The sequence below is a fragment of the Hesperophylax consimilis genome, chromosome 21, assembly GCF_061612785.1.
Source record: "Hesperophylax consimilis isolate HC1 chromosome 21, BYU_Hcon_1.0, whole genome shotgun sequence".
Classification (NCBI taxonomy): Eukaryota; Metazoa; Arthropoda; class Insecta; order Trichoptera; family Limnephilidae; genus Hesperophylax; species Hesperophylax consimilis.
In genome coordinates, this window is record NC_142856.1 from 24,132,159 (window position 1) to 24,153,196 (window position 21,038).

At 37.0% G+C, this 21,038-nt stretch overlaps 1 protein-coding gene across 1 annotated transcript in view; it reads left to right on the top strand.

Annotated features, from left to right (window-relative positions):
- The window catches only part of LOC149413769 (transient-receptor-potential-like protein), a 43,444-nt gene that overhangs the window by 7,011 nt on the left and 15,395 nt on the right, over positions 1–21,038 (top strand). The window contains exons 5-16 of the mRNA XM_089644463.1: positions 2,176–2,356; positions 4,315–4,506; positions 5,732–5,966; positions 6,111–6,263; positions 6,683–6,938; positions 7,294–7,427; positions 10,248–10,371; positions 10,506–10,701; positions 10,862–11,029; positions 11,556–11,781; positions 12,620–12,839; positions 17,426–17,682. Of these exons, the coding sequence (XP_089500589.1) occupies positions 2,176–2,356; positions 4,315–4,506; positions 5,732–5,966; positions 6,111–6,263; positions 6,683–6,938; positions 7,294–7,427; positions 10,248–10,371; positions 10,506–10,701; positions 10,862–11,029; positions 11,556–11,781; positions 12,620–12,839; positions 17,426–17,682 (2,342 nt within the window). The remainder of the gene's footprint in view (positions 1–2,175; positions 2,357–4,314; positions 4,507–5,731; positions 5,967–6,110; positions 6,264–6,682; positions 6,939–7,293; positions 7,428–10,247; positions 10,372–10,505; positions 10,702–10,861; positions 11,030–11,555; positions 11,782–12,619; positions 12,840–17,425; positions 17,683–21,038) is intronic.

Sequence of the window (21,038 nt, forward strand, 5' to 3'; positions counted from 1 at the left end):
GCTAAACAACCTGAAAAAAGTCTATTACGCACTAGTCCAATCATTACTTCAGTATGGAATCATTGGCTGGGGAGGTGCATATGAAAAATTTTTAAGCTCTGTTAAAGTGGTACAAAAACTAATTATCAAAGTAATTTTGAAAAAAAAAACAACTTTCTCTTCTGCATCATTGTTCAAAATTTTCGAAGTACCAAAAATTGAAGACCTCTATAAAAAATATGCAATATTACAAATATATAAAGAAACTGTAGTAAAAAAACTTAAATTTAACTCATCCTTAAGGCATAATTTTAACATCCAAATTCCTCTATTTTCAACACAACAAATGCACAATAACTACATTTACAAAGGCATAAGATATTTTAACACAATGTTTGCGGGGGGTTTTTTAATCAATCCTCGCCGTAAAGCGGGCAATTTTTATCATATTCGCGCGCAAAATTCCGTTTCATGTAAAATAGCTATAACTCCTGAACTATTGATCGAATTTAAATAAAATTTTCAGTATTTTACCTTATTCAAAATTTTTTATTATGATCTGGTCACAAATTTTTATATTTTTGAAGAAAAAATTACGATATTTAAGTTTAAATTTAAAAAAAATTGAAAAAACTGCACTTTTGTCGTATTGTCTATTTAGTCATTTTATGCACATTCAACATAGTATACATATATTTTTAAATACACACCACTAAACACAATATTGTTTGAAAGTATGAAATCGTTGAAAACAATTCCCTTTATGTAAAGGTACATCATAGAATTTACACATGTACCGGGTTTTGCTACGTATTTTGTGTACCGCGCACACACGACATCGCCTTCGTAGATTTTTAGTTTTACCAGGGCCTTCAATCTTTTCCAATATATGTTTTCGCATATCCATCGATAGTCTTCCTGCAGGATCAGATTTTGAAGATTTTTTTCGGATACCAGATGTTGATGGTGTTGGTTCCGGGTCTTGACTATTATCTGACGAAATCTGATCAGCCACCCAGTGTTCTGCGAATTCCTCAAAAAATTGTTTATATTTTATTTTCCTTTTTTTTACGGAGTTATACACAAAAAATGAGTTGAATAATGCACAATTTATTACATACATCGCTAGCCTTTTTGTCCATTTGGTGGTTTTTCGTAAAATAGAATAATACGAAAGATATTGGTCTGCTAGGTCAATGCCTTTCATATATTTATTGTAATCGATTATCATTACCGTAGTCCATTTTACAGGGTATTTTTTATGAAAAAATATCCCTTTATTATGTAACAAATAAATTTTCGAGCACAGCACACAAATACTTTGTACGAAATTTTTAAAGCGGAATGTAGACAGAAAAGAAAATAGAGAACGTCTTGAACGAAACAATATCGCTTTAACACTGAAGAAATATAAAGATTTTAAAAAAAACGAAACATTTATCTTACAGTTATTTTATTTCATGTGCATGTTTTATGACCACAGTCGGCCGGCTACCCGACCCAATTCCACGAATTGCCAGGTACCTAGTACACGTGTCACGAGAGCTGACGCATAATTTTTACTTCACAGAGTAACCAACATCATACGTTACTCGTTATATATTGTTACTCTAAGTGTACCTACAACGCATCTCCCGCGCTTTACCAATAGTGTACAAATACGAAAAACGCTTTTAAGCGTCTCCCGCTCTCTGCCAACAGTACGCAAAATACGCTTTTAAGCGTCTCCCGCAAACAATGTGTTAATAGTCTTCCCGAAGAAGTGAAAAAAATACCAGATTTTATTTTATTCAAAAAGAAGGTCAAATTTATCTTTAAAAAAAATTAATATCACCTATCAAATGTTATAACTTCAATTCATGTTACAACCAAAATTAACGTCACAATCCTTTAAGTTTATATTTATTGTACTGTAATTATGTTAATTTCTGATATAAACATGAAATAATTGTCAAATAACTCCTACGCCAAGCTCAAGAGCTAGCACTCTTCATTGGAGTAGAAATTCAATAACATATGTTTTACACTATTACCCATTATTACCTAATTTTATGTACAATGTAACAATGTTATAAGTTAAACAATAAAAAAATATAAGCAAGCCGGTTTTAGACTGAATCTGTACTTGTCATTATTTTGTTACAATTTATTCATGCTGTTGTTGCAAATGCAACTTGAATTATATAAAATGTACAGATGCGGCTGTGATGAATGCATCCGGCAGTCAGGAGAGGACTCCCTGCACCATTCGCTGTCACGGCTGAACGAATACCGCGCGCTGGCCAGCCCGTCGCTGATCGCACTCTCCTCACCCGACCCGCTGCTTACGGCCTTTCAACTCTCCTGGGAGCTGCGCACACTAGCCTTCGCTGAACAGGTTCATAATATGTATAGCCTTATAGCATTGCTTGTTACGCAACAGACTTTTCGACGATTACAATTTTTTGTACAAGTCACATAATCGAACTATTTAGGTGAACATCACCCCGCCATGATTTTGATTGACGTCCTGTCTCGTCAAATAGGCATTGCAACGAAACGTTTATCGTCTCTTTCTGGGGCGAAGTTTCAAACTTTTCACACTGTTTCATCCGAATTGGATTGTGGTCATTTTATTGGGGAAAATTTCATCAATCATTTAACGAAACGACGTGAAACATCTTCTCATAAAATCCTGCTAGATTGGTTCACACTTCGCTGAGGCACGATCGGGAGTTTTCAGGAATGAATATCGTTAAAAAATTTGGACGAATTAAAGTTTATTTTTCTGATTCTAATCTTTGTACTAAACATGTGCCATTTTAATATTTTCAATCATAATTATTGATCTTAAAAATGATCTAAATACGCACATTTCGAAACGGTTCCAAGCGACGACAACATCATTATGATGTGGAAAACACCACTGGCTGGTAACACGTCTGTCACCAACGTTTCTTGACACAACGTCAACGCCGCCATACCATTCACAAATAAAAACGAACACCATTCATTTTGGCAGTAAACGAAAATGGCACATTTTAAATCGTTATAAAAAATGTATTTGTCAACATAAAAACATCTTTATTGAAGTGAAACTTCTTTACGCGCGTTATGCAATTTCGAGGACCGGAGTAAAACCAACTCATGACCGTCATCAAAAACCGTGATCATTTCGCTATAGGAGCCTAGCCAATATTATATACCTACTTTCGGTCGCTCTCCAAACTCAGCTTCGCGGTCTAGAGGCAAAGCTCCCGATTGTCGTCGTGAAGAACCGAGGTTCGATCCCCGCTTTAACTAATTTTTGAAGTGAAACTTTTTTACGCGCGTTATGCAATTTCGAGGACTGGAGTAAAACCAACTCATGACCGTCATGAAAAACCGTGATCATTTCGCTATAGAAGCCTAGCCAATATTATATACCTACTTTCGGTCGCTCTCCAAACTCAGCTTCGTGGTCTAGAGGCAAAGCTCCCGATTCGTGAAGAACCAATTTTCGATCCCCGCTTTAACTAAAAAAAAATTTTCTTTTTGTGATTTTTTTAATAATAATTTTTTTTTAAAGTGATAAAATGCTCTCGTGCTGCGACTTTTAGATATTTTGACTATATGATATTTTGGTCGAATACGTAATAACCGCAGTCTAGAGGCAGAGCGTTCGACACTCGTTATGCAGGACCCGGGTTCGAATCCCATATTTTTATAACTTTTAATTTTTTTTTATCAACGATTTGTAATGTAGTAAAAAAATAGATAAATTTGTTAATTTAAATTTAATTTACCTTACGGTATCTATATGTTATTTTGGTCGAAATGTAGCTTACAAATCGTGCAGGTAGAGTCGCTCGGTATATTGATTAATTATTTTTATTTTGATTCATTAAAATTACTAATCAAGGCCAATAACGCCGCGTCGCGCGAAATATCACTCCTCGCGGTCTAGAGGCAGAGCGTTCGACACTTGTTATGCAGGACCCGGGTTCGAATCCCATATTTTTATAACTTTTAATTTTTTTTTTATCAACGATTTGTTTTTTTACTTATAAATATGTCAAAAGACATAAAAAAAAGAGAGAATGAAATGAAAAGAGAGAGAGAAGAATACTAAAAGTTTCACTTCCGTCGTGCGTAGGCTTGCCACACACTGTATTTTATCGTAAGTTTTTCTTAATTTTTTTCGAAAATAAAAAAAAAACGTGAAAATACCCTGTATTACGTATATGGATGCAATGGCTACAATACGTAATTATGTGTGCAATAATCGTGAATGTCTGCATTAAACTCATTAGAGCACACCGTGATGTGATTGATCTAACTTAAGAATAATAAATAAATAAGTTATGTATTTTTTAGGAATGCAAGAGTGACTACCTCATCCTTCGTCAGCAGTGTCAGCAGTTCTCAGTGGACCTTCTGGACCAGTCTCGGAGTTCGCAGGAGCTGGCCATCATCCTCAACCATGACCCCGACGACCCGCCCTACGAGGAGGGCGAACAGATGAAGCTGGCCCGCCTCGAGTTAGCCATCAATTACAAACAGAAGAAGGTGAGCAATTAAATCAAGCCAAAAAGACATTGCTATATTTCTAATTAACATTGCATAGCTACTGAAGAAGAGGAAATGAAATGTCCGCCACGAGTTGAAACAAAACACCAAATTACAAATAATTGAAAATTATACTTAGTTAGCAAGCTACTGAAAAATCCCTGATATCTATATATATAGTATATATCTGAATACCAGTACACTTTTGATTGTTGAAGACGGAAGTGGCGCCCTTTGTTACTATCAAAAATGTTAAAAAAAACTTTCCAAATTTCTCCAACAATTTCTAGTAATTTTTTTCCGATTTTCCAATTTCCCCGGAAGATTTTCCCAGGAAAATAAAAATTTCCAAACAACACATGACTTAGCCGTTATTATTTTCATGTGTCTTTACTATAAAAACCTTTTTTTTTGTTTGTTCAAAATCTTAAATTTCCAAAATTTCTTCATCGATTGCTTTGAAATTTTGATAAAACGATGCATTTGAATACGCATGTGTTTTTATATTATTTTGATAATAATAATAACAATGATTGGATTATTTTTATAGAGCTGTTTTCGTGAGAAAATCACCTCAATGGCGCGTAAAAAGGGCGGATGTAACCTGTGAAAAAACATGATTTTTTTATACAGCGCCATCTGTTGATCGTAAAAGCAACACGCGCTATTGTTTCTCTATCTGCACAGACAGATTGAGTCACAGTAACGCGTGACGGGGTACAGCTAGTCTCGGAATAAAACTGTAGGTAGATTTGTTAAAAAAAATAAAACCACACCGGGACGAAATACTCTTCTTCATATATAAAGATTCTAGAGTTTTAATTAGGACGGGTTGTTTCGGAGAATTTGAACAATTCATCAAATTTAAACGTTCATTTTCGGGTTCTGTGAAAGTCCTATTCAAGTTCTGTTATTATATCATTGTAGGCTAGTTGCTTGACAAAACTGAAATAAAAACAGAACTTGAAAAAATCATTCACAGAACTTGAAAATGAACTTTGAAATATTTGTTTTATCGTCTCCTGTAAAGTTTTCATATTGTGGCTTGAAGGGTTTTACCAAACCACAGTCGATATAGAAGATTTTATGTACTAAGTCCGAAAGTCAATGAGATTGAAGCAATTGGTGATTATTTCATAATATGTGTTAAAAGTAACCTCTATGAACCGAAAACAATCGCCATATCTAATTGTAATACAGGTAAAATTCTGTTACTCTATTTTAGTTTGTGGCCCATCCCAACATCCAACAACTCCTGGCTGCCATCTGGTACGAGGGTGTGCCGGGTTTCCGCCGCAAGACTGCCGCCGAGAAGATGACCATCATCGTTAGCGTTGCGCTCCTGTTTCCTTTCTACTGCTCACTCTACATGATCATGCCAAACTGCTCCACTGGAAAACTGATGAGGAAACCTTTCATGAAGTTTTTGATTCACGCCTCGTCTTACTTGTTCTTTTTGTGTAAGTCCATTATTTTTTTTAGATACATGTGTCCTTGGAGTGAATGCATTTTTGGAGGCATTTATGCAAAAGAAGAGACGTTTTGTATTTTGTTTTATGCTAGATGAGTGATTGGGTATAAAACATTAATTTCGTATGTTTCAGTGATCCTGATATTGGTGTCACTCCGTGCGGATGTTCAAGTGATTCATTTGTTTGGGACGGAGCACATGAAACAGGCTCTCGAAGATTATCTGAACCGACAAAGAGGGAATGGTCCCACCTACCTTGAACTGTTCGTCACTGTTTATGTTATAGGTGGGTAAAAACAACGTAGATACACATCATTAATCAATCATCAATAGTTAAGAGTAAAATTAAAGTGGAAGAATTTTTTAACAATGTTAAGAAATACAATTTACTATTAACATTTAAGGTCTAAGGTCTTCCTTTCCTTTGTAACATTCATTAGTGTTTCTGACAGGATATAAAGTATTGCACTGAAGTCAAGTAATTTAAATATTAAATAGTAATGGACCCAAGAGAGATCCTTGGGAAACACCGATGGAAGGGCTACTCAATTTGACCTGAAGCCACCGACAATTAAATGGGACTAAACCATATCGTGCGGCAATAACATCTTCTGGTGTCCTCTCTTTTCGGAAGTTCGCTATTATCGGAACAATCTTCACCGATTGATTGGAAAGAAAAATAAATATACCTACTTAATTGTTTAGGATTCATTTGGGAGGAGACGCAGGAAATTTACCTCGAAGGCATCCAGTCGTATCTGCGCAATATGTGGAACTTCATTGACTTCACGCGCAACTCGCTGTACGTGGGTGTTGCAGTGTTGCGCGTGGCCGCCTACCTGCAGCAGAGCGGCGAGATCGCGTTGGACCCTAACACGGCGCTAATCCCGCGTGAAGACTGGGATGCCTTCGACCCGCAGCTCATCGCGGAGGGGCTATTTGCGGCGGCCAACATATTCAGGTGGGCCATCGAGCAATATACATCAAACTCTTGCTGGACGCGGTACATTATAGTGGTTAATGACACTGACATTTCACGATTTAAGTACGCATATCGTCGGTTTACTGTCAGAAGTCATTAAGTGACATTTTTTAGTAACTCTCTAACCCCCTCAATCGACATCAGTATGGCGTAGGAAAAAAGAAAATAATACTCACAGATTACATTCCTGAAAAATCTCTCTCTTTTATAAATGAATGGCTGTTTTTCAGTTGTAGTAAACAGCGATCTGCCTTGTTCCTACTGTTTTTGCCTTATATTTTCCTTTAATTAACGTTTGATGATATTTAAATTTAAAAATCTGATGATATTTCAGTGCACTGAAGCTGGTTCATCTGTTTTCAATCAACCCCCACTTGGGACCGTTGCAAATATCTCTGGGAAGGATGGTCATTGATATCGTCAAGTTCTTCTTCATATATAGCTTAGTCCTCTTCGCTTTTGCATGTGGTAAGTGCTAAAACAAGGGGGGAGTTTAGGGGTTTCAACCTTCCCCCCCCCACCCATTGGCCTCAATGAGAGAATAGCACATACAAGAATATTATTTGAACCATCTCTTCAACCAATGAAATGTAAATAATAAGGTGCTGTAAGTAGAGGTCCCAAAAATTTGACTGGTTGTAGCAAAGTCCTGTTTTAACTCGACCGTTTCTGTCTTTCTGTAAATTTGTTTGTGCGTTCTGTTTCCATTTTCAAAATTCTTCTGCATCCATCTTATTACGCATGCAAGCCTTACTTTGACCAGATGGCTAACTTTGACTAGGTGGCTTACTTTGCAGTAAAGATTCTTTTTTCAAATGTGAAATCGTCATGTTTATTTGAACTTTATTATTCACATCATGGTACCTACCTGCCTGATGAAAGTTTGAAAAAAGAATTGTCACTGAGATAGCTTGTATAAATTGGACAAATTGTAAAAAATTGCTTTTTTGTAATTTGTAAAATACATGATTTATAATTAAGTACCTACCTACTTACAAATGTTGATGTTTTAGGAGGAAATTTTGGTTTTTGTTTATTAAATAATAAATAAAAAGTAACATGCTTTTTGGATGCTAGGTCTTCTGTTCATAGAACTACTAGTTATCGTTATGATATGAAGATGGTATGCATAAACTGATGGTATCCTACTGTACAAAAAATATGTATACAGGGTGTATCGGCACGTACCCGACAAACTTTAACCAGCTATTCCTTAGCATATTTGGAGTAAAAAATCTTATGAGCACTTTGCTGTCCGGTAACGTTTTTTTTTAATAAAAAATTTACTATTCATATTTTCACCACATGTCACCACTGTTTTATCCTTTGTCAAAGTTTGAAAACCCATCTGGCAATATTTTATTCGAATTCCGTTGAATAATGCACATGTGTACCTATATTGGCTCACTTTTACAATCACAACGAAATGGCACGGCACCATTCGTCTCATTTTTAACTATTATTATTTAGTGTGTGCGAAAGAGCGAAGACGCTTTTCGACATACTTGCTTATAACAGCTGTTGAACACGAAAAGCAATGCCAATGACAGTGATGTAGTGTGGAAATTTTTAATTTTTTTGTTTTTAATTGAAAAAAAAATGCTACCGGACAGCAAAGTGCCCATAACATTTTTTACTCCAAATGTGCTAAGGAATAGCTGGTTAAAGTTTGTCGGGTTAGTGCCGATACACCCTGTATATATATGGGACGTGTGGGATTGCACTAACCTCCCCACATCCTGGAATAAAAGTTATTATTATTAATATTATTATTATATTATTATAAATCCCGTAAGCACTCATCTTCCTTGTTTCATGGTTTTCCTTCGGCAGTACCCCAGTCCTTTTAATGGTGTTCGCATTGGTTGATATGGGTGTTATGCGATTTCTCCTTGTTCTGGATCGTAGTTATCTCGGCCTTATTCCCAGAAAGGCAAGACTTTGTCATCTACATATAATAATGTGTTTCACTTAATTTTCACAACTGCATGTTGTTTTCCTAGAATCCTGTTAATAGTCCTACTAACTCCCACAGTAAGTTTCCATTCACATTGAGTATGTAGTTGCCTGACTCGTTAAGGATTTAGACCGTCCATGGAAACTTAAAAAAGTATAAGTAGAAAATATCTGTCATATCACCATTTTTTTCTCTTTTATCCGGTGTAGGCCAGCACCACCAGATGTAGCCACTGTCTCTTCATCAATCCAACCCAAATGTATACCCTTTCAGACCTGAATTGAAACTGGCAGTAGAAGAACATATTTGATGGTTGATAACAATTGGTAGAGTTATTAGAAAAAATTTTGTTGTTTTTTTTTCAATGCTTTAGAAGTTATTGCTAATTTCATTTGAAAGAACATTAGGTCTGAGAGGGCGTGTTTCTTTTTGTAAAAGTATAACATTTTATTCAATTGAAAAAATACCTTCAAAACATACATTTAAAAAATCAGCAAAATAATGGTCGAGATTGAAATCAAAAGTAGCATTTCAAAATATAAAAATGACCATTGCCTAAACTAGTAACAGAAAACTAATTTAAAGAAAGCTTGTGAAGCCAGTTATACCAGCAATTGAAAAACGAAAAATGACATATCTTTTCACTCTAATATTTTGATTAAGTATTTAATTTGTAATAAATTATACCCACTTAACCTTTCCCTTACTGTTCTAAAAAAAATCCACGCGTTCCGGTGCTGTGTAGTCAATACATATCTCAAAATAAGCGATTTAATATCAGAAAAATATGAATATTCATAGCTAATCGATTATGTTTATTATATTTTATATCAAACGTGATAATAATTGTAATTTAATTGCTGAAAACATGAAAAAACCATCGGCAGATGCTAAAGAAACGTGCCAGGGGTCAAACGACGGCTGGCGGCTGGCACAAACACAGCTGTGCGGTCGTAGGCATAGATGGTCTAAATCAAAATACAACTGCAGACGTGTGGATGACTCATGTTCCCGCATAGCGAATTAAAGCAGGACATCAATAGCGTGTCATTTCCACGCACACACTTCGCGTATTAGTATCACACGGTTGATTGTATTTTTTGTATTTGTTCCTGATTTTTAACAAAAATCTCTGATTTTTAATTGAATTTGAAAACTATTTAAAATATTATTTTTTAATTCAGTGCATAAATGTATAACGGAGGAATACCTAAAATCTGAACCCAGAATATATTATATTTATAGAGTTATTAAAGTTATTAGAATTAATGTGTAGTAAATACACACCACAGATAAGAAAAGGTTAATGATGTTTGATGTGTCTATCTTAGGACTGAATCAGTTGCTATGGTACTTCGCGGAACTTGAAAAGCGCAAATGCTATGTTCTGCCCGGTGGTCTTCCGGACTGGGACAATGCCGGGGATTCTTGTATGAAGTGGAGGAGTTTTGGGAAGTAAGTCATCAAACTTTCTCTGAAACTATAATCAATAAAATCATATTATAGGATATGGGTCATAGTTGGAAATCGTAATGTTTTACCACCTACGTCAGATTTAATTTATTATTAATTAATGTTTTCTTGGACAGTGTATTCGAGGCCTCTCAGTCGCTTTTCTGGGCCTCTTTCGGCATGGTGGGACTTGAGAACTTCGAGCTGGCCGGCATCAAATCCTACACGCGCTTTTGGGGCCTGCTCATGTTCGGCTCTTACAGCGTCATCAACGTCATCGTTCTGCTCAATCTGCTCATCGCCATGATGTCTAATTCTTATGCTGAAATTGACGTAAGCATGAACCAATACTTTCACTCGTTTATATAATCCGCCTTCTACTCTATTATTTCTTCACAATACGAACTTATTTTTTACAACGTTTTAGTTATCTTTTCTTTCCTATTTTTATCGGTGTTTGGTTTTGCCTAATTGATTATAATGTATTGTTAAGGAACATTCAGACACCGAGTGGAAGTTTGCCCGCACGAGGCTGTGGATGTCGTACTTTGAGCAAGGAGCCACGCTTCCTCCCCCATTCAACATATTCCCAACGCCGAAACTCCTCTTTAAGATGCTTGGAATTCGCGACAAGGACAAACTGGCTAGAAAGAACTCTAAGGTACACAACAAATTTATTTCCGATCTTTTATTCACACCACAACTGGTTGACTGTTGACAACTGTTGACTACAAAGACGTGTCAAAATCTGAAAAACGCGTGTCCCTGCATGCCCCTATATGAAAAACACGGTTTCCTGTATGAAATGAAAACTTAATATTCCTATGTTGGTAGGTACATGTTCATTCTTCAATTTTTTTAGTCTTCATTATGCACCGGGAAGAGATGCTCCAGAAATCAATAAACCCGCGATCCAATTATCACTTGGCATTTAAATACTGTTGGAGCAGGACACAGACATCTACACACTTATCATTTACACACCGCGTACGTTCTGTCTGATTTTCTTTCTAGAATACCGCCTAGGACTAAAATAGAAGGAGAATTCAGGTCAACTGGTACTTTTTCAGAGATTCTCATCGTTCCCAGAGCGACACCTACCTAATACAACCATTATAAACACACATATAGTCAAACGACGAACCATAGAATCGCAGAAAAAACCATTAAATAATTTGTTTTGGCAGATACGCGACAAGGAAGAGCGTGACATGGGGGTGCGCTATACCGCAGTGATGCGTGCACTAGTGTGGCGCTACGTGTCGGCCATGCACCGCCGCACGGACGAGGAACCGGTCACCGAGGATGACATCAACGAGGTCAAGGGGGACATCTCCACTATGAGATACGAAATGCTCGAGGTCTTCGAGAAGAACGGCATGGATGTGTCTTTCACCGACAGACAGGACAAAGGTTTTGAAATATATTAAATTAAATGTCATTGCTATTGGTTTTAAAAAATATATTAAATTAAATGTCATTGCTATTGGTCTTCAAAGACCTTTCATTATACAAATTAAAATTACCCCCTTGTTCTAAAAGCTGGCATAAGAGTGGAAAATGGATTCACTTCAATCTTTTTATTTTGATTCATTATGTTTCTTAACTCGAACAGATTCTGTTGACAAATGATTTAGTCTGAATAATTTCTTCCTTATCTGTACCACGTTTCTGATCATTAGTGTTGAAATTCTGTATAATCTCCCGCCGTTATTTATTTTACGGTCCATGAATTGTTCAGTAGTTTTGAAGATTTATATATTTCACCATTATTATTGGTTTTGCTGTCCCACCCTTTATATTCACATTTTTCGTCAGTAGAACATTGCAGTATCGTCAGAATACAAATTAATATAGGCCTGATTGATGAACGTTTTTAATACATGTTTTATATGAAACAATGGTGGTCTCAGTATTGATCCTTGAGGGATTCCATTGTTTAGAGATTTGAGTTAATTATAAGAACGCATAATGTATTCCGTTGTCTCGCATTTATCTTTGGCAAGAAGATTGACAAATCATGTCGTTATTAATATATATCTGAAATAGTAATAGTCCTAGGAGGAACTCTTGAGGGACTCCATAATTGAGTTAACTTAATCACAAATAATATTATGTTCTGTTGTCTAGTAAATATTTGGGTTAGAAGCAGTTCCAGTAGGTATATAATATATATTATACTTCCTCGAGGGACTAATGGAAATAAGCTGACCATATGTCTGAATATGTAATGTGTTCTTTTGCCTTCCAGCAATCCTCGGCAAGAAGATGAAGGTGTGGGAGCGCCGCCTGATGAAGGACTTCCAGGTGGCCCCGATAAACGTGGAGGAGGAGGGGGCAGAGATAGTGGAGGCTGTTCCGCCCCCCGAGGGAGAAAACTCGCTGGACCGCTTCAGGCGCGTTGCCAGGATGGCCGCCAGCACATCCTCCTCCAGCAAGTGGGGACAGATCATGCAGGGAGTTTGCATCTCGTGAGTGTATACATTCTTGTATAATACTTAGCACATCCTCCTCCAGCAAGTGGAGACAGATCATGCAGGGTGTTTGCATCTCGTGAGTGTATACATTCTTGTATAATACTTAGCACATCCTCCTCCAGCAAGTGGAGACAGATCATGCAGGGTGTTTGCATCTCGTGAGTGTATACATTCTTGTATAATACTTAGCACATCCTCCTCCAGCAAGTGGAGACAGATCATGCAGGGTGTTTGCATCTCGTGAGTGTATACATTCTTGTATAATACTTAGCACATCCTCCTCCAGCAAGTGGAGACAGATCATGCAGGGTGTTTGCATCTCGTGAGTGTATACATTCTTGTATAATACTTAGCACATCCTCCTCCAGCAAGTGGAGACAGATCATGCAGGGTGTTTGCATCTCGTGAGTGTATACATTCTTGTATAATACTTAGCACATCCTCCTCCAGCAAGTGGAGACAGATCATGCAGGGAGTTTGCATCTCGTGAGTGTATACATTCTTGTATAATACTTAGCACATCCTCCTCCAGCAAGTGGAGACAGATCATGCAGGGTGTTTGCATCTCGTGAGTGTATACATTATTGTATAATACTTAGCACATCCTCCTCCAGCAAGTGGAGACAGATCATGCAGGGTGTTTGCATCTCGTGAGTGTATACATTCTTGTATAATACTTAGCACATCCTCCTCCAGCAAGTGGAGACAGATCATGCAGGGTGTTTGCATCTCGTGAGTGTATACATTCTTGTATAATACTTAGCACATCCTCCTCCAGCAAGTGGAGACAGATCATGCAGGGAGTTTGCATCTCGTGAGTGTATACATTCTTGTATAATACTTAGCACATCCTCCTCCAGCAAGTGGAGACAGATCATGCAGGGTGTTTGCATCTCGTGAGTGTATACATTCTTGTATAATACTTAGCACATCCTCCTCCAGCAAGTGGAGACAGATCATGCAGGGTGTTTGCATCTCGTGAGTGTATACATTCTTGTATAATACTTAGCACATCCTCCTCCAGCAAGTGGAGACAGATCATGCAGGGTGTTTGCATCTCGTGAGTGTATACATTCTTGTATAATACTTAGCACATCCTCCTCCAGCAAGTGGAGACAGATCATGCAGGGTGTTTGCATCTCGTGAGTGTATACATTCTTGTATAATACTTAGCACATCCTCCTCCAGCAAGTGGAGACAGATCATGCAGGGTGTTTGCATCTCGTGAGTGTATACATTCTTGTATAATACTTAGCACATCCTCCTCCAGCAAGTGGAGACAGATCATGCAGGGAGTTTGCATCTCGTGAGTGTATACATTCTTGTATAATACTTAGCACATCCTCCTCCAGCAAGTGGAGACAGATCATGCAGGGTGTTTGCATCTCGTGAGTGTATACATTATTGTATAATACTTAGCACATCCTCCTCCAGCAAGTGGAGACAGATCATGCAGGGTGTTTGCATCTCGTGAGTGTATACATTCTTGTATAATACTTAGCACATCCTCCTCCAGCAAGTGGAGACAGATCATGCAGGGTGTTTGCATCTCGTGAGTGTATACATTCTTGTATAATACTTAGCACATCCTCCTCCAGCAAGTGGAGACAGATCATGCAGGGAGTTTGCATCTCGTGAGTGTATACATTCTTGTATAATACTTAGCACATCCTCCTCCAGCAAGTGGAGACAGATCATGCAGGGTGTTTGCATCTCGTGAGTGTATACATTCTTGTATAATACTTAGCACATCCTCCTCCAGCAAGTGGAGACAGATCATGCAGGGTGTTTGCATCTCGTGAGTGTATACATTCTTGTATAATACTTAGCACATCCTCCTCCAGCAAGTGGAGACAGATCATGCAGGGTGTTTGCATCTCGTGAGTGTATACATTCTTGTATAATACTTAGCACATCCTCCTCCAGCAAGTGGAGACAGATCATGCAGGGTGTTTGCATCTCGTGAGTGTATACATTCTTGTATAATACTTAGCACATCCTCCTCCAGCAAGTGGAGACAGATCATGCAGGGTGTTTGCATCTCGTGAGTGTATACATTCTTGTATAATACTTAGCACATCCTCCTCCAGCAAGTGGAGACAGATCATGCAGGGTGTTTGCATCTCGTGAGTGTATACATTCTTGTATAATACTTAGCACATCCTCCTCCAGCAAGTGGAGACAGATCATGCAGGGTGTTTGCATCTCGTGAGTGTATACATTCTTGTATAATACTTAGCACATCCTCCTCCAGCAAGTGGAGACAGATCATGCAGGGTGTTTGCATCTCGTGAGTGTATACATTCTTGTATAATACTTAGCACATCCTCCTCCAGCAAGTGGAGACAGATCATGCAGGGTGTTTGCATCTCGTGAGTGTATACATTCTTGTATAATACTTAGCACATCCTCCTCCAGCAAGTGGAGACAGATCATGCAGGGTGTTTGCATCTCGTGAGTGTATACATTATTGTATAATACTTAGCACATCCTCCTCCAGCAAGTGGAGACAGATCATGCAGGGTGTTTGCATCTCGTGAGTGTATACATTCTTGTATAATACTTAGCACATCCTCCTCCAGCAAGTGGAGACAGATCATGCAGGGTGTTTGCATCTCGTGAGTGTATACATTCTTGTATAATACTTAGCACATCCTCCTCCAGCAAGTGGAGACAGATCATGCAGGGTGTTTGCATCTCGTGAGTGTATACATTCTTGTATAATACTTAGCACATCCTCCTCCAGCAAGTGGAGACAGATCATGCAGGGTGTTTGCATCTCGTGAGTGTATACATTCTTGTATAATACTTAGCACATCCTCCTCCAGCAAGTGGAGACAGATCATGCAGGGTGTTTGCATCTCGTGAGTGTATACATTCTTGTATAATACTTAGCACATCCTCCTCCAGCAAGTGGAGACAGATCATGCAGGGTGTTTGCATCTCGTGAGTGTATACATTCTTGTATAATACTTAGCACATCCTCCTCCAGCAAGTGGAGACAGATCATGCAGGGTGTTTGCATCTCGTGAGTGTATACATTCTTGTATAATACTTAGCACATCCTCCTCCAGCAAGTGGAGACAGATCATGCAGGGTGTTTGCATCTCGTGAGTGTATACATTCTTGTATAATACTTAGCACATCCTCCTCCAGCAAGTGGAGACAGATCATGCAGGGTGTTTGCATCTCGTGAGTGTATACATTCTTGTATAATACTTAGCACATCCTCCTCCAGCAAGTGGAGACAGATCATGCAGGGTGTTTGCATCTCGTGAGTGTATACATTCTTGTATAATACTTAGCACATCCTCCTCCAGCAAGTGGAGACAGATCATGCAGGGAGTTTGCATCTCGTGAGTGTATACATTCTTGTATAATACTTAGCACATCCTCCTCCAGCAAGTGGAGACAGATCATGCAGGGTGTTTGCATCTCGTGAGTGTATACATTCTTGTATAATACTTAGCACATCCTCCTCCAGCAAGTGGAGACAGATCATGCAGGGTGTTTGCATCTCGTGAGTGTATACATTCTTGTATAATACTTAGCACATCCTCCTCCAGCAAGTGGAGACAGATCATGCAGGGTGTTTGCATCTCGTGAGTGTATACATTCTTGTATAATACTTAGCACATCCTCCTCCAGCAAGTGGAGACAGATCATGCAGGGTGTTTGCATCTCGTGAGTGTATACATTATTGTATAATACTTAGCACATCCTCCTCCAGCAAGTGGAGACAGATCATGCAGGGAGTTTGCATCTCGTGAGTGTATACATTCTTGTATAATACTTAGCACATCCTCCTCCAGCAAGTGGAGACAGATCATGCAGGGAGTTTGCATCTCGTGAGTGTATACATTCTTGTATAATACTTAGCACATCCTCCTCCAGCAAGTGGAGACAGATCATGCAGGGTGTTTGCATCTCATAAGTGTATACATCGTCTATAATACTTACTACGTCCTCCAGCAAGTAGTCAGATCATGTAGGGTGTTTGCATCTCGTGAGTGTATGCATTCGTCCATAATTCGCATTATCAGTTTTTTTTGTATTTTCTCAAACTTTAGAAATGCTGAAAGAATGGCTCGTTTTGCTCTTAACCCTTTCGATGCGTAAACCGACTAAAGTTACCTTATTAGTTTCCTATTTCATTGCGTCCAAAGGGTTACAATAGAATTGGAAATTTGGTGGAGGTCCTTCAATCCTTCTTTCGTTTCAGCTTGCATGATCATCGGTCTTTTATCTGTGACAGGAATGGATTCATACGTCTCTCCAGGATACCCTGACCCCCAGATTCCTACCTACCCCTCATACATTCTTCCTTTTCTTCTTCCTAGAATTTCCTCTTCTTCCTTTACTTAAAAAGACCCTCCACATAGCATCCTCAAAGATGACATGGGTTGTAAGGGATTTTTTTTTCTTAAAAAAGGTTTACGGCATGCGAACGGCGCGGACGGTTCGATGAGCTTTAATTTCACCCGGAATATTTTCATCATTTCGATTTTGGGTGTAAGTGTCGATGTAAATGTACCACTAAACGAAACCCAGCAAATAATTGATATCGTGTTTGGTTGCAGGTCCCAGATAGGGCGCTGCCGCAGCCGCGAGAGCTTCAAGAATCAGCAGAACTTGCAGCGCGCCATGGAGGAGGCGAGACGGCTGGTGCTCCGCTCCCCGCTGCCGGGCGGGTCCCGCTGTATATCCCCCGTGCTGATGCCCGAAACCACCGCCTCCAATCTGATGCAGCTCATCCGCGAGATGGAGCAGGAGGCGGGACCGGGCACATCGGAGCCCGCCGCACAGCCCAAAACCACAGTTCCACCCTGGCTAGGAGGTAATTACTCTTAACTATTCATTTGCAGACCAACCCCCTCACTGTGTGTTCCCACTAATCCGGTGGTTTCAAAATAAAAATAAAATAAAAATAAAAATTAAAACAAAAAATATTTTTTCCCTGGATTCCGAATCAAATTTCACTAGATTTTTTTAGATTTAGGGATACTACCTTAGCACGTCCAAATTCGTCTGGAAGGGGGTGTGAGACATATGAAATAACGAAGGCAAAATAAATGCATTTGTAATAAGCATTTACTTTGTGGCTTGTCAGAATTTACAATAAAAATATTTATTTATTTATTTTATTTATTTATTTATTTATTTATTAGATACAAATAATTACATACATATTAAGGAAGCTTTGGCTGTCCAACTAGGAAATTTTCCCGTTTTAGGACAGCCAAATTGCCTGGTTTAGTTAACATTTGTACACGCTGCTGTTATGAATTATATTTCCATACTTTACATTAATAGTTACGCTAGTAATTAATAATAATAATTAATAATAATTAATTAGTTATTGATTCTGTAATTCTAAAACAGATTCAAACTCGAAAACGTAATTTACATACTTGCTATATAGACTACCAAAAGGCTTTCGATAGTGTCCCGCACTCGTGGCTGATCAAAATATTAAATATATATAAAATTAACCCCATTATTATTAACTTTTTGGAAAATATTATGTCCTTTTGGAATACCAATTTACTTATCAATTTAAAAGGTAAGAAAATAGTAATACCGGGCATTTCAATTAAAAGAGGAATTTTTCAAGGAGACTCATTGAGTCCTCTTTGGTTTTGCTTAGCATTGAATCCTCTATCTAAAATGTTAATTAAAAGCAAGTTTGGAATAAAAGTTAAGGGTAATACAGGGGAGAGTAGTACAATTTCGCATTTATTATTTATGGATGACATAAAATTATTTTCGAATTCTGAACAAAATTTAGAGAAAATGATTGAGGTAGTTAAAAACTTTTCAGATGATATCAAAATGACTTTTGGTTTAGATAAATGTAGAACGATCCATATAGAGAAAGGCAAAATTGTAGATGGGGACGAGAGTATATTTAGAAATTTTCAAATTACTAGTATGAAAAGGGATGAGGTTTATAAATATTTAGGATACCCACAATCAAATAGATTAGACCATACTAGTATTAAAAATGATATTAGGATTAAATTTCAAACTAGGATCAGGAAAATTTTAAAATGCAATCTATCTGCTAAAAATTTAGTAAAAGCAATAAATACTTGGGCAATACCTCTATTAACGTACTCATTTGGCATAATTAAATGGTCTAATACAGATTTAGATAACTTAGAAAGATTAATTAGAACTACGCTAACAAAGTTTAATTGCCATCATCCAAATTCAGCTATAGAACGAGTTAATTTACCTAGAAATTTAGGAGGTAGAGGTATAGTCAAAATAACTTCTTTAAAACATAATCAGGTAGAAATGCTAAGAACTTTTTTCCATAGGAAAGCTCATAGCTCAGAAATGCACAAAATAATTTGCAAGGCAGATAGAAATATTACACCTTTAAATTTATACGATGAGAATGCCAACATTTTTATAAATCCCAACCAGGAATTATTAGATTCCTGGTCAAATAAAATTTTACACGCAAAACACTTCAATTATCTCAACCAAACATATGTTGACAAATTTTCGTCAAACAAATGGTTGAGTATTGGAGAGTTGAGCGCAGAAATTGAAGGATTTATGCTTGCCATTCAGGATAGAGTCATTAATACTAAAAATTATAGAAAGCATATAATCAAAGATACAAATCAAATTGATGATTTGTGTAGAAAATGTTTGGCTTTTCCGGAAACTATAGAACATATTATATCTGGATGTTCTATATTAGCACCGTCCGAGTATACATTTAGGCACAATCAAGTTTTAAAAATAATTCACCAAAATTTGGTAATTAAACATAACTTGATTGACTGCCGTAATATAGTACCATACTATGAATACGAACCAAATTCATTTTTAGAAAACGAATTTTATAAGATATATTATGATAAAACTATACTAACAGACCGAACGATTAGTCATAATAGACCCGATATAGTTTTACATGACAAAATTAAAAAAATAACTTATATCATTGAAATCTGTTAATGAAAAAATTAGAAAATACACAGATTTAGGAAACGAAATAAAAAGAATTTGGCATTCTCAGACTATAAAAATATTACCATTCGTTATTTCGGCTACTGGCATTATACCTAGCTCTCTCATTAAAAATTTAGGCGTATTAGATCTATCAAAAAATTTATATATAAAGATCCAAAAGTCGGTCATTTTGAATACATGTAGGATAATGAAAGATTTTTTAAATATTTATGTTGAGGGATCAGTAGGATTTATAGGCCCTGTTAGAAGTACTACCGAGCCGAACCCTCTGATATGAAAATATCTGGAGTCGGTGAATTTTTTTTTCCCATTTTATCTCTGGTGAGTTGACGTGTTGTTGTTCTTGTATTGTTTTGTATTTATTTTACTTATATAATGCACTTGCATAGTGTTGATTGACTAGCTGATCATTTGTGGAAAAGTGAGTGGAAGGGTTTAGTTTTTCCTATGGGGAAGATTTAACCCGGACAACAAAATCGGAAGCATAAAAAATAGTCTATATACATATATATTTATCAATGTAATCAAAATAAAAACTTTTTCAGACATATTTGTACACCCGAATATTAGTTTTTTTTTATGAAAACACCTGATAAATTTTATCAAGGTACATGTAATAATATGCAATTAAGGAACACAGTATCAGGGTACATGATAACATATTGGATTAATTCAATTTATAGTTACAATATAAGAAAAATATTAGGTGGGTTTCTTAATTTGATCGCTGTTACTGTGCTGTGTATTAATTTACATAATCAAGGTACATATAATATAATATACATAATCAAGAAACATATAAACAAGGTACATGAAAACATATTGTATAAACATTATCAATCACAAAAATTATCAATCGCATTGTATAAATCAGATGCATGGTAGGAATTTTTTATTTAACTGCCAATAACAATGAATAAATGTGAGTACAGAACATGTTTGTTTATCTGTTGGTCATCATAAGTTCGCTTTCGACTCTTCCTAAGTCTAGAAGCCAATAATAAACTAATTTACGCAGAATTCTTATGCTTTTAAAATATATAAATTTGTTTTAGACCACTGAAACAGTTTTAATATTCTCCTGACGAAGGAAGGGTGCTTCCAAAACCGGTAGAGTGTAATATTAAAGTGGTCTAAAACAAATTTATATATTTTTTTGCAAAATAAATGGTCTGAATCGTATCGAATGACTCAATAACTGAA